This window comes from Mus caroli, unplaced genomic scaffold, assembly GCF_978045245.1.
Source record: "Mus caroli unplaced genomic scaffold, Mus_caroli_1 scaffold_4, whole genome shotgun sequence".
Taxonomy (NCBI): domain Eukaryota; kingdom Metazoa; phylum Chordata; class Mammalia; order Rodentia; family Muridae; genus Mus; species Mus caroli.
This window is the reverse complement of record NW_028227259.1, coordinates 27719353-27732758: the sequence shown is the minus strand read 5'-3', so window position 1 is coordinate 27732758 and position 13406 is coordinate 27719353. Positions and strand designations below refer to the sequence as shown.

Here is a 13406-nt window from a genome sequence, read left to right as displayed (position 1 = left end):
ACACACACACACACACACACACACAGTATCAATCATCAGTTGTCTGCAAACCTATAGAGTCTGAGGTTCTCTGAATGGATGGGGAGGCAAAAGTGACCACAAGGAACAGTTATAAAGATTCTAGCAGCCTTTATTACAACAGTGCAATAGTATTTCATCCCGCACTCAACAACATTAAACCACTGTCTTCTATAAAGCAGCTCCAGGAAGTTAGATACATCTGTACCAACTCTCACTCAACAGTGGTTGGTGCTCAGATGTCACACCACCCCAACAACATGTAATCACTTCCCAGCAGACGTGGCATAAAGCCTGTACACACATCAGAACATACCTCACAATCAAGTACTTTATTACAGAACTCTGACATCCATGAACTCTGTGACTACTCATGCTTAGCATTAGCTGGTTATACCAAATACCATAAAATACAAAATGATAGGAAATATAAACATCAATTTGTATTTCAAGTTTATAACATTTTATTTACAAAAATAGGCTGGGAAGGCCAGGGTTCCCCCACCTTACAGTCTTTCCTGGAGAATCCACTGCATCCTCTAGTAGCTTCTACAGTTGCATGGATTCCTTCAGAGCTACACTTGACTAGAAGCTCGGGTAGAAAGGAGAGAGAGTGGGAGGGGCAGGAGGGGAGGGGCCGGGAGGAGGACCATAAACAGTCATACCGGATAAATGGCTTTACTGGGAAGACCGTGCCCGGCCCCACAGGTGATGAAAGCACGCTGCTCACACACCCATTCCACACTGCTATGTACAGGAGCCATGGTTGCTCTGGGTTCTGAAGGACACTTATTCCCCAACAGGACACTGTCAGACAATCGCTCCTATGCAGACACTAGGACATGACTCCAAAGACGGGGTTGTGAAGGCAGATGCTTGGCCCATATTCCTCATAGTCCTTCTTGGTGTGACAGACCTGAAAGAACTCCGGCTGCAGGAGGAGCAGCCAGAAAGAGGAAGAAGATGAGCAGGTGGGAAGAGGAAAACATTGAGCAAATGGGAGGGACTTATCCAAGGGTCTCTGCCAATCATGGTACCACACCTGATCTGATAACAAACCAGGCAGAACTTGACTTCGCTTTTTAAAATTCACTCAGCAATTCCCAACTTTACAAAGCAACAACAAATCTACTTAGTTTCCCTTACTGGGATCAAAAATGTGTCAACCTGAACTAAAAATGGCTGCTAACAAACTCTGGGGGTGGGGGGAATATTAATAAATAAAATAACCACATGGAAGGGACAATGAGCAGGGTGGATTTTTTTGTTTTTTTTTTTTTTTTTTTGGTTTTTGGTGGTGGTGGTGGTAGTAGTGGGGTGTTTTGTTTGTTTGTTTGTTTGTTTTGTTCTGTTTTTGGTTGCTGTTCTTTTCAAGGCAGGGTTTCTCTATGTAGCCCTGACTGTCCTGTAACTCACTGTGTAGACCAGGCTGGCCTCTGCCTCCTAAATGCTGGGATTAAAGGCATGTGCCACCACCGTGTTTGTTAATAAAGCATACAATTTAAGTGACTAAAATATTTTTATATCAAGTAGAATTTGTTTTGCATATTTAAAGCCATGCAAACAGAACACATGCTATTTCACATTTGTAGACAATACTTATCCAAACTCAATAGGAAAGCACAAATGACAAGAGATCAGGGACTTACAGTTGAGGCCAGCATTGAGCCTCCAAACCACACGGCATAGCGCTGCATGTGGTGAGTGATCACCTGCACCTCCACAGGCTTAGGCTGCAAAAGAAAGCAACTGTGTTTAGTCTGCATTTAGTCTGCACAGTGCATCCTCCAAGCAGTGTGTCCATGATAGACAGTGACTCCTCCGGTGACGGCCTCAGTCATGCTATAGGCCCAGCCCACAGATTCAGGAGACCCCTTCTTCCAATACTAAAACACACAATTAATCAAACCAATAGCTTCCCTCAAACAAATCACAGGGTGTAGCAAGGCCAGTAACAAAGTGAACCCCCAAACACTATAACAAAACAAACACTGCACCGGGCACCTTCACTGCCGTAGGTTCTCTTCCCCACCAAAGCCCACCTCAGGGAGAAGCCCAGACAGCACCCAGCAGCTCAGAGCTGTGGTCTTGGATGAGCATGGCCTGGCTCCCCACGCACAGCAGTTTTTTTTCCATTTAATGAGAACATTTCCTCACCACAAGCCCATCTTGTCTCTGCACCACCCTGGTCACACACATTGATGCCTGACTGACCCAGGTGGTTTTAAGGACGACCTCCCATGAATTCCAGCATCAACCCTCAGCTACCCACCCCCCAGTGAAGCTTGGCTCTACCCCCACAGCGGCTGGCACACAGCCTCCTACCTTTATCCTGCCTCCACTGAGCTCTTGGCTCAGCTTTAACCTGGCGTCCACCACTCTTTTCAAATCTCTCTGCAGACGACGTCCAAAATCTCTGAACATTGTGGAGCCTCCAGAAAGAACGACGTTCTGAAAGACCAAAGTGAACAGTGCACAGCCTTGGGTGAGACTGAGTGCCTGTGATGGTCCAGTCTCTGCCTACAGCAGGATGACTTATGTAAGTAACACACTGTGCAGCATGAGCGCCCCCTGTCGGAGTTGAAGGCAGACTGCTGCTGGGCTGCCTGCAGCAACTCTCCCACACCCTCTCCTCTTCCCTGCACTGAGTCCCCTGGAATCCTTCAGCTGACACCACCAGCCAGAAAGCACAGGTTTGCTGTGTTTGCAAAGACTGGTTACAAACTGCAGAGATATGGGGAGGCTGGGACTTGCAGCTCGAGAAGCAAATTGCCTATCTTAGGCTAGCTTTAGCCCCTGAATAGCCATTCCTTGTCCACCTCTGTGTCAGAACAAACATCCTTTGACTAATGTATAAAAGCCTTAGTAAGCTATCAGCCTAGAAGATTCGAGTTTCCGCCAAACCAAAAGTTAAGACAGTCTACGAATAGCATTTGGGGCCTACAGAAAGGCTCCCCCATCTTGCTCTAGTTGCCTCTCTTACATACCCACCAATGCATTTGAACTTGTTTTGACCTATAACTTTCTTCATCCTGTAAAACTCTGAAAATGCTTCCACATTGGAACATGGAATCTGGGGTGACCCCAATCTGCATTTCTGGCTGTGGTCCCCTAAAGTGGGCTCTAGGATGGGCTCCTGCTTTCTTTAAGGGTGGCACTCCTGCGTTGTGGGCTGACTCTCCTCAGAACTCTACCATGCTATCTGTCTCTGTCACTAGGGTCTGAACTCCTCAGAGTCTCCAACATGTCTGATTCTACATGGCATTAATAACTGCCCCCCTTGAATCCCTCACCTGAGACCTTTCGCTAGCCAAAAGGCGTACATTATATATATATATATATATATATATATATATATATATATATATATATATATATATATTGTGACAGCACAATACTAAACATTTCCCTGGTACTTCCTACACTGTAAGCAACTGAAAACACATAGCAATTCATGCCCACGCTCCCCATGCCCCGGGCAGAACACTGACAAGAGCCAAGAAGCCAGAAAATCCACATTAACTGACCCACAGGCTGTATATAATAGCCAACAGGGTCTTCCCTCCTACTGGAATCCTTCAGAGCTGCAATGCTGAAAGGAAGCATATTCAAATCCCCTGGGGACATTTTCAAATGGCTCCTCCCTCTGCCCACAGCCCCATGATCGCTCCAGCCTCTATCATGCGACCACACCAGACGTCTGGTGGGTGAGGCAGGATGAGAATCATGAAACTGACTGGCTGTTACAATGAAAGGCAGCTCTATTCTCTCAGGCTACAGAATATTATTTAGGACAATGAAAGTGAAATTGCCCTCATTTAACTTTCTGACAGAAAATATCATTTGAGAAAACTATAAAGAAAATAAAAACCATCCTTCAAGGATCCATGAGTTCCCACACTGCCTTTCTGGATGCCAGGCACCCCATCAGCCAGCCAATCCCTCACAAGTTTATGGGAAAGCAAAATCACACAGATCCAGGCCAGAGAGCCCAGGTTAGGCTGGGTCTGTTCCACTCATTACTGCTCGCTGCCAGTGAGAGATGGCCAAGCTGAGAACCACAGCTGCTGAGGTGAGATATGTAGAGCAGGCAGTAGAGACAGAGGCAGAAGAGCAGAGTCCTGTAAAGCCATCTCAGATCTAGTCTTCTGCCTTGATACATAGTCCAGCTCTAACATGAGTTTATGTAGAAATTTCAGCTCTAATAGCCTACCCATAGCCTTAGGAAAGCCTACAAGAAACCCACACTCTTGTTCACTCTATACCTCAGGATGGCTGCCCCATGACTTTCCAGGGAGTCTCCTATCTGCCTCCTACCTCATCTGAGGAGACTAAGATCACAGACAGACTGCCACCCTAACCTGGGTTATGGATGCAGATTGCCACCCTAACCTGGGTTACTTACATATATACAGCAAGTCCTTTTACCCACTGAGGCATCTCCCCAACCCAGTCTTTCACTTTTTTAAATGTATAAAGCAAGCACGGTTCATTTTCTTGGAAAACATGAAATGAATGTTGTTAGTAGGTCCCAAATATTGTTTCTAAAATGTCTTTCTCTAGAATGACAGGAAGTTCATATCTTAAAATGTGATTTTTACATTTTTAAAACTTTTTCAAAGTCATAGGCCCCTTTAAGAATCTTTAGATTTAGAGGTATGAGCCCTTTCTTGTGCCAGAGAATGTTCCCAGTGTGGCCCATGGTCTGCCCAATGCAACTTTAGGAGTTTAGTGCCTTTTCCCAGTGATAGTGCTTGCTAAGGGAAGAGGCTGTATCCCTGACCAACACAGTGCTCCCCTGGTTATCTCAGTGCTCCCCTGGCTGTCACAGTGCTCCCCTGGCTGTCACAGTGCTCCCCTGGCTGACACAGTACTCTCTGGCTGTCACACTGCTCCCCTGGCTGTCACATTGCTCCCCTGGCTGTCACAATGCTCCCGTGGCTCTCACAGTGCTCCCCTGGCTTTCACAGTGCTCCCCTGGCTGTCACAGGGCACAGGCATAGAAGTCTCTAAGGGCATTTAGTTGTACAAAGTGCATCGTGTGTAAATGTGTGGGTCAATATTACAGCAAGAGTGAAGCTTAGGAAAATGAAGTCCCTGAAAGCAGCAAGAAGTATGGTGATAATGGTGATGGGTCACCTGAGAAGTACCACATTTTGAGAACCCACTGGTTGTCCTTACTCCCCCTGAGTCTTCCTAGTGAGTCACCCTGTGAGCAGTCATCTGGATGAGGAAGGCCCACAGGCTTGTTTGTGAACTGGTTTTTGAGGCAGAAAACTGATCAAACACAGAATGGGACTTACAATGCAATTCAGTTCACATAGAAGATCTTGTGCAATAGCTGAATTTAATAGTGATTCTACCTTCTTCATAAAGGATCACTATTGGGGCTGGGGACACGCATATGGTCTGCTAACCATCTCAATAGTTCATCTTCACCAAGCTAGTGAAAGACACTATGTCGGTCAAAAGACACTGAGTCGGTCACGGTCCCTTCCTGTAACACAGGTGGCTCTTCCAAGGACACTAGGTCAGTCACCATCCCTCCTATCCTCACACTTTGTCTAACCACCTGAGAGCATCATGCTTCCTCCTAAACATTTTAGGTGTGTGCACACTAAAACTGTCTCACATTGCAGTGGCCATCTTCAAAGCTGCATTCATAAATACTGCTCCTTCAATATCTTGTTTCTTTGTCTTTTAATAACTTTTACATCCTTTTTCCCCTCCAGTCCAAGACCCAGCTCAATTTTACAATTACTTGTCATGTATTTGCAATGGATTTCTTAATTAAAAAATAATAATAATCCACTAGGGAATGAAGTAAATGATCACCAGAATACCCTAGTATTCTGCAGTGCTGTAAGATCTCAGTGCTGTAGACCTGCATAACTCAGAGCTTGGGAGAGCAGGAAAACATATGCTTACTTAGAAACTGAACTACCTAGCCCTGCACATATTTCCTAAGTGCCAAATGCTGCTGTGTGCCTTTACAGGCACTCTGCAGTGACATAAGCTGACTAACCTCTGACATCACAGCAGTCTTATGTGAGTATAAGCAAGCAAGGCCAAGAAACTAGGGACCCGGGCCTCATGCTGCCCACAGGTGACTTGGCTGCTACACAGCTGTCTGCTCTGGAGCAGCTGCTCCTGACCATGAAGACAGAGAGACACAGCTTCCTCAGAAGCTCTCAGCAGGAGCAGAGCTCAGTGTGTCTCTCTGCAGGGAGCCTGACAGAAAGCAAGCATCTCTCACTAACAATCACCTCACTCCATCAGCTCATGCTGGATACCCAGGAACTCTGCAAACCACTTAACACTGCCATTGAAAATCTAAATGTAGTCACAGGCCTGGAGAGGTCAGAAAGCATCTTAGTCAGGTAGGGATCAGACCTTCTCCAGTCAGCAGGTTCTCAAAGTAGAACCACCCAACTCCAAAATATCTGAAGGAGAGGCAGCCCCTAGAGCCAGCCTCAGGCTAGCATATGCCCTAAAACATAACAAAGTAAAGAAAAAACGGGATGTAAGTTCAGAAAAACACCAAGTACTCAAACACAGGGAAGGGTCAGCACTGTACCAACTTCATGAAGGATGATGTTTCTGGAGAGTTTGCTCTATTAAGGGCGTTTTTACAACACTGCTGAGTGAACACACAGGACACAGATATAACCATGACGGGACACATCCATCCTCCTTCTTCTAACTCAGAGCCGCAAGAAAAGCTCAGCAATAACTGATAATCAATAACTGATAATCAATAACTGATGATCAATAACTGATGATCAATAACTGATGATCAATAACTGATGATCAATAACTGACAATCAGGGATACAAGTGACATCTGCGTTCTTACATTCATTTCTGGCACACCTGAAGTTTACCAAATTGAATGTGCAGTTTAAATTAGAGATAAGGCCTTTGCCTGCCTACAGATTCTAAACTTCTTATGAAGACGTCCATTTTTACATCCTAATGCTTTGCCCACCCCCTCCCTCTGCTTCCCCGCTCCCCAAGTGGCTCTGGATGGATCTGATGTGTCCCTTTGCACAGTGTAAGGGTGTCAAGTGTTCATGAAACCCACTGTCTTGTCTAGATATTTTTTTCAAGAGCCCTTCTAAAATTACCTCCCTACCAAAAGTCTCCATTTTAAGTTACCTTTGCAAAGTGTGCCCTCTTTCTGCTGGTAGAAAATGCCATGACACAACATTAGATACACACACACAACCTGTCAGCCTCCTGACGTGTAAGTCAGAAAGTTTTAAAATAAAAATCTTTACCACCAGCAAGTTCATTGTCAATATACAATATGGACTGGGGGTATGGCTCGGGGGTAAGCGGCTGGCCAAGTGCAAGCACTAAGTCTCATTTCCAATACCTGTTCAAAAAAGTATCACAACATCAAAAGCAACCATACTTCCAGCTCCTGGAACCTCAGTGCAGCTCAGCTCACACTTGACTTTGAATTCAGTTTGACAGACACATGGCGCCACCTGTGCGCCATCATGTGTAACTGCAGGTACAGTGTTAACCACTCAGGCAAGACCAGGTCTTGCAGGACTGTAATCCAAGCTACTCTGGAATCTGAGGGAAAAGAATTGAAAGCTCAAGACCTACCTGGGCCAAAAAGCAAGTCTGAGGCCACCTTTAACAACTTCGCTTGTCTCAAAAACAATGTGAAGGGACTGGAATGCAGCTCAGCGGCACTACCGCACTTGCCTAGCATATACAAGGCCCTAGGTCCAATCTCCTCATAACACAGGAGAAGAGGAGAACGCTTGCAAACCAGTGCAGGTCAGGAAAGAAGAAGCACGCTTCAAGACAGGCCGCCTCTCCTCTCTTGCAGTTTAGATGTCACAGCAGCTACAGGCTCAGCTGACAACTAAAAGTGCACATTTGAGAAAACCCCTAACTGTGAGACACCCAACCACGCCCCTGTTGGAATCCAAGCAAATGTTCAGGCTGGCTCTAGGGGCTGCAAGAATCTGCAGGAATCACTTACATGACTTCTTTTTCCTTCATTTGCATTCCTTTGGCCTCTGGTCCTGTGGGGACAGTGACCAAGCAGGCCAGGGACAGTTGTCTTCCAGTGCTCTGAGACTTGACTTTGAGGGTGATTGTGTGTGTTGAACTGTCACACTATCACACCTTGTGACTGAAGCACACAGGAACCCAGGTGTTGCTAACAGAGGTGACACACTGCTGCAGGTGATGACACAGTCAGTGTTCTCCACTGGAGTCACTGTGAATCCTTTCAAAGTCCTCAGTGGCCCTCGGGACAAACTCAATCTCTACCTCTGTGCAAGGCCATGTCTTCCCTGAGAATCCCAGCCAGCACACGGTAGCACACCCATCTTCTTCAGGTTCCACATGATCTGGCCTTGGGCAAGCCTCAGGCTTCTCAATCACTACTGTGTGTATATAAATATCAGGCCCAGGGATGCTGAGTCCCTTCACACCCACAGCCCACTCGCTCCTGACCCTGCAAACACTCTTCTCTTTAAAGATTTATTTTACTTTTTAAGTTTTGTGTATGCATGTGTACATCTCTGTATGTGCATGTTTACACATATGTACTGGTGCCTGCAGAGGCCAAAAGAGGGCATTGGAACCCTGGAGCAGGGGTACACACTGTTATGAGCACCTAGTGTGGGTGCTGGGTCCTGAGCAGTATATGTTCTTAACTAGCAAGCCAGCTATCTTTTTTGTTTCTGTTTTTGTTTTTGTTTTTGTTTTTGTTTTTGTTTTCCAAGACAAGATCTCTGTGTCGCCCTGGCTGTCTCAGAACCCACTCTGTGGATCAGACTGGCCTGGGACTCAGAGATCTGCCTTACTGAGTGCAAGGATTAAAGGTGTGTGTCACCACTTCTCAAAGATTATATTTTAGTTCCCATCCTTGTGTTCCCTGTTCTGAGCAGATCACACCAGCCTGGGGGACACCAGTCTGAGCTGTCCCACAGTGTAGCCCTTAGTCCAATATTTCTATTTATATCTGTGTCAATTAAAATTAAACAAAATTTTATAAGCCTTCTTGTTGCAACCACATTTGAAGGATGTAGCAGCCACATGTGGCTTGCAATGCAAACCTCAAAGCCTAAGGATCAATTCCTTGAACAAAGAAAGAAAAGGAAAAACAGCAAACCTCTTTAAAGCACGATTCTAGCAAATGTGGTGGCTAGTGGCTCACATTCCTAATCTCAACACCTGGAGACTGAGGCATCAGGACTGCCATGAATTAAAGCCAGCCTGTGCTACATAGTGAGTCCCGGCCAGTCTAGGCTACAGAATGCCTCAAAATACACAGCTTTGTGTTAAGGTCTGGTCAGTTCAGTGTTAGGGACAAACACAGGACTCCTATCTGCCACCAGCTCAGTTCACAGGCCAGTGTGTGTCTCTAAATCATCATAAAACATGCTGTCACCAGCTCGTTCTTGCTCTGTACCCTCCAATGACTAGATACAACATAAAGGACAGTCCTGTGGGCTCCTAAAGTGCTGGTGATATGAGTCACTTAGGGCTTATACACACTAAACCCCAAGTCCTCACCTAAAGAGCAGTTAGATGTCTCCCCTCCCTCCTTCATCAGCTTCCTCCCTCCCAATCCTACCCACTGATGGGGAAGAACACAAGGCTGGGAGATAGCTCTGTTGGTGAAGTGCCTGCTACCTTTGTCCTGAGTTCACACCCACAGCACTCACATAAAAGGTCAGGAATATTAGCAAACACACCTGTGAGAGGCAAGGCAGAAGGACCTACTTGGCTTGCTAGACAGACAGACAGTATAGCCAGAGTGGAAAGCTCTGCCTCAAAATGTAAAGCAGAGTCAGCACGATGGCTCTGCACTCTCCTCAAAGAGCAAACCCTGAGTTTTTAGGATCTACACGGTAAAAGAGAGACTCAACCCGGTAATCTGTGCTCTGTTGCACACCTGCATACCACAGCACACACATACCCCACCACCACCACACAAAATCTGTAAGTGTCATTTCTTTACTATAAAAATGAGGTGGAAGGGCTACAAAGTTATCTTAATGGTTAAGACTTTAGAGAGGACCTAAGTTTGATCCCAGCACACTTGTCTGACAGCTCACAATGTTTGTAACCCTAACTCCAGGGGAACCAAGGCCCTCTTCTGGGCTCTGTGGGCACCTGCACAGATGTGGAAAACATGCATACACACACATATACTTGGAAGAAACAGGAAATTCTCACAGCCACGTTCAATACTTGCAGATTCACAGTGCAGTGTGTGCAATATGATATACTTTGTATTTTTTGTAATGGATTTGAATATTTTTAAAATTCACCATGGATACCTATTTTTGGCAAATGGACTTTTCTAGGTTCACATAAAACTCCACCTCCTATTTCTTCCTAGAAACTGATTGTTTTTCCCATTTATATATATGCTAAATCAGGGAAGGGTGTGTATGTGTGAGAAAGATGGAGTGAGGGGAGGAAGAGGACCAAGAGGAGGATCAGGCGGAAATTAGAGGCAGAGACAGGAGAGAACAAAATTTTTCTCTCTGTCTGTCTGTCTGTCTGTCTGTCTGTCTGTCTCTCTCTGTCTCTCTCTGTCTCTCTCTGTCTCTCTCTTTCTGTCTCTGTCTCTGTCTCTGTCTCTGTCTCTCCCTCCCTCCCTCCCTCCCTCCCTCTCTCTCTCTCTCTCTAGGAAAAGTGTCCTGTGACATGCACTGCACTCACTCCACAAGCCTTAGGTCAGATCCCCTTTAGGCAGAGGCAGAGAAGAGCCCTGGCACAGTAAGCTGAAGCAGGCAGAAGGCAGCAGCTGGAGTGGTACCAGGCCCTAAAATCCTGTCCAACAGGTAGTCAGTGATAAGCAGGAGCAGGGAAAGCGCCAAGCCCAGCATGCAGAGTCTGAGACAAAGGAACTCATGCTGTCAGTCCCCTGGCCTCCTTTAGTCACTATAACCACTCCAGGGAGGAAATACAGAGGCCTGTAAGACACAGAAGCCATGCCTGACAATCCCACCTAAGGGGCAGCTCAGAGCACCCTCAAAGACTTGCCTTGACAGACATTAACTCTGTAGACTCCTTAACTATTAACCTTGTAGTTACCACCTTCTAAGCCAGACAACTCTAAAGAGTGTGTATGGGAAAACACTGAAAATCATTATAACTGAATTTGGAACCATTTAACAATATACTTGCACAGAAAAATCCAAAGCTAATTCATGTGAGTTTTAATATGCAGCTTATGTTGTACAGAGTTTCTGTTTACTAAGCAAGCATATTATACCTTAGGCTACCTTTAATGTAAAAGGACTGCTCCATGGAAGGAAACATTGTGTTAAATAGAACAATGAGATCTCAGAGATCCCAGGAGATATTTCTTCTCATTTCTCTATGCAGTTGTTGTTTGACAGGACACTTACATACCATCATCAGAGCCTGTAACTCAGATCAGTTCCCTCCTACAATAGAACCTAAACACTGGAAAGTGATCTCATGGCTGGGGTTCCTCTGCGATAACAGAATAATAGTCACAGCGTCCACTCCTGAGGACACTGCAGGACATAAGAGCTTTCCTCCCAAGCCTCCCTCTCTGGACCTTATGCTTGAGGTTACAGTATTCACCCCTCCTCCCAGTCTAAGAGACCCACAGACAGCTCAGGCACACAGGGCAAAACCACCGGGAAGGTTCCTAAGCTTAGGAAAGCTGCAAGGAAAGGTTTCCCTTCTACTACTGAGCAGAAATAGGGAAAGACTCTGAAGTAGCAACACAGAAAGTTGGAAAGCTGTCCTGAGGCACCAGAGAGCCAACAGAAGAGGCCACACTAAAAGCTGGGTTCATCCTGAAGCTGATGGTCCGAGGAGCCCCAGGCAGCCGAGCTCTGCCCTTCCTGGTCTTCAGGGTGCTAAGCCTTGTAGGATCTTGATATTCTTCTTGCACTTTCTGGTATTTGCCCCTAAAAGCAGCCTGACTCATGCAAAGTCTTTAGGAGGACTCTGCATTTAAAAAAGGAAATCTAAGTACTTTGGAACTCACAGGAGTGTATTTCTCTTGGTTCCAACTACTCACCATTAAAAAGTAATGGTCCTCAGGTTCAGCGCGAAGATACTTAAAGACCACTTGTTCCATGAACCTTTCCATAAGATCCCAGTCTTCAACAGGCCATGTCATATAGGCCACTGGAGCAAAAAGGGCAGAAGCAGCAGTGTCACCTAAGGAACATAGAGGAGGCTGTGTGCTCCCACAGAATGTAGGCCTTCTGGGGGGCAGCTCCCAGTGACGAAAACATAAGCAACATACATGTATTTACAGCAGTGCCTCTCAGTACATGGAACTACCTGATGGCCGTGGCAGACCCATCTACCATGCAACTCCCTCTGGTCCTTCTGTGTTTACTGAAGACAAAGCGGCTTTGCTGGTGATGAGGTGGAGAAAAGGACACTTCGTGCACTGTTGGTGGACTGTAAAGTGTCAGAACTATTACAGAAGTCAGTGTGAAGGTTCCCAATAAGAACTAAACACAGAACTGCGGTATAGACCAGGGCTACAACTGAAGGACTCCAAGTCAATAAACCTTGGAGACAGATGCATGGCAATGGTGACCACTGTGTATTCACAGGAGCCAAGGAACGGGACCCAGCTAGATGTCTGTCAAAAGTGGATGAATTCCTTTTCAATGTAATATTGATACACAATGGAATCTTATCTAGCCATTAAAAAATGAAATCAAGGGGTTGGAGAGATGGCTCAGCAGTTAAGAGCACTGACTGCTCTTCCAGAGGTCCTGAGTTCAAATCCCAGCAACCACATGGTAGCTAACAACCATCTGTAATGCAGTCCAATGCACTCTTCTGGTGTGTGTCTGAAGACAGCTACAGTGTTCTTATATAAATAAAAATAAATAAATCTTTTAAAAAATTAAATCATGATGATTGGGGAAAAATGGATGTAAAGGGATATTATTAAGATAAATAAAATAGGCCAGACTCAGAAAAACAAAGATTGCATGTTTTATATATGGGACCTTGATTTAAATCATTCTCTCTCTCTCCCTCTGTCTGTCTGTCTGTCTGTCTGTCTCTCTTTGTGTATGTGTATGTGAGTGTGTGTCAGTGTTCATGAGTATATGTGTGTATGTGTCTGTGTATGTGTGTGTGAATGACTCTGTGTGCATGTCTGTGTATGAATGTGTCTGTGTGTGTATGTGTGTGTGAGTGTGTCTTTGTGTGATTGTGTGTGAATGAGTTTCTGTGTGTGTCTGTGTATGAGTGTGTGTGTGTGTCTGTGTGTGTCTGTGCATGTGTATGTGTGTGTGAGTGTGTGTGAATGAGTCTCTGTGTGTGCCTGAGTGTGAGTGTCTGTGTGTGTGTGAGTGTGTGTGTGTGTGTGTGTGTGTGATGAGTGAAAGCAAAGAG

At 45.6% G+C, this 13406-nt stretch overlaps 1 protein-coding gene across 1 annotated transcript; it reads right to left on the bottom strand.

Annotated features, from left to right (window-relative positions):
- Nucleotides 1–458: 458 nt before the first annotated feature.
- Nucleotides 459–2502, bottom strand: LOC147005089 (actin-related protein 3B-like). The gene is made up of 3 exons (XM_085836163.1): nt 2344–2502; nt 1668–1751; nt 459–949 (listed from the first exon to the last, which is right to left on the bottom strand). Exons 1-3 carry the CDS (start codon nt 2440–2442, stop codon nt 854–856), a joined length of 279 nt encoding a protein of 92 aa, XP_085692289.1. The 5' UTR covers nt 2443–2502; the 3' UTR covers nt 459–853.
- Nucleotides 2503–13406: the final 10904 nt, after the last annotated feature.

Excerpts from the sequence above, each read along its gene's own strand:
- LOC147005089 (XM_085836163.1), bottom strand. The coding sequence starts at position 2,442 with ATGTTCAGAGATTTTGGACGTCGTCTGCAGAGAGATTTGAAAAGAGTG. Across the intron at positions 1,752-2,343 it reads TCAGTGGAGGCAGGATAAAG|CCTAAGCCTGTGGAGGTGCA; the intron begins GTAGGAGGCTGT and ends TTTCTTTTGCAG. Across the intron at positions 950-1,667 it reads GCTCAATGCTGGCCTCAACT|CCGGAGTTCTTTCAGGTCTG; the intron begins GTAAGTCCCTGA and ends CTCCTCCTGCAG.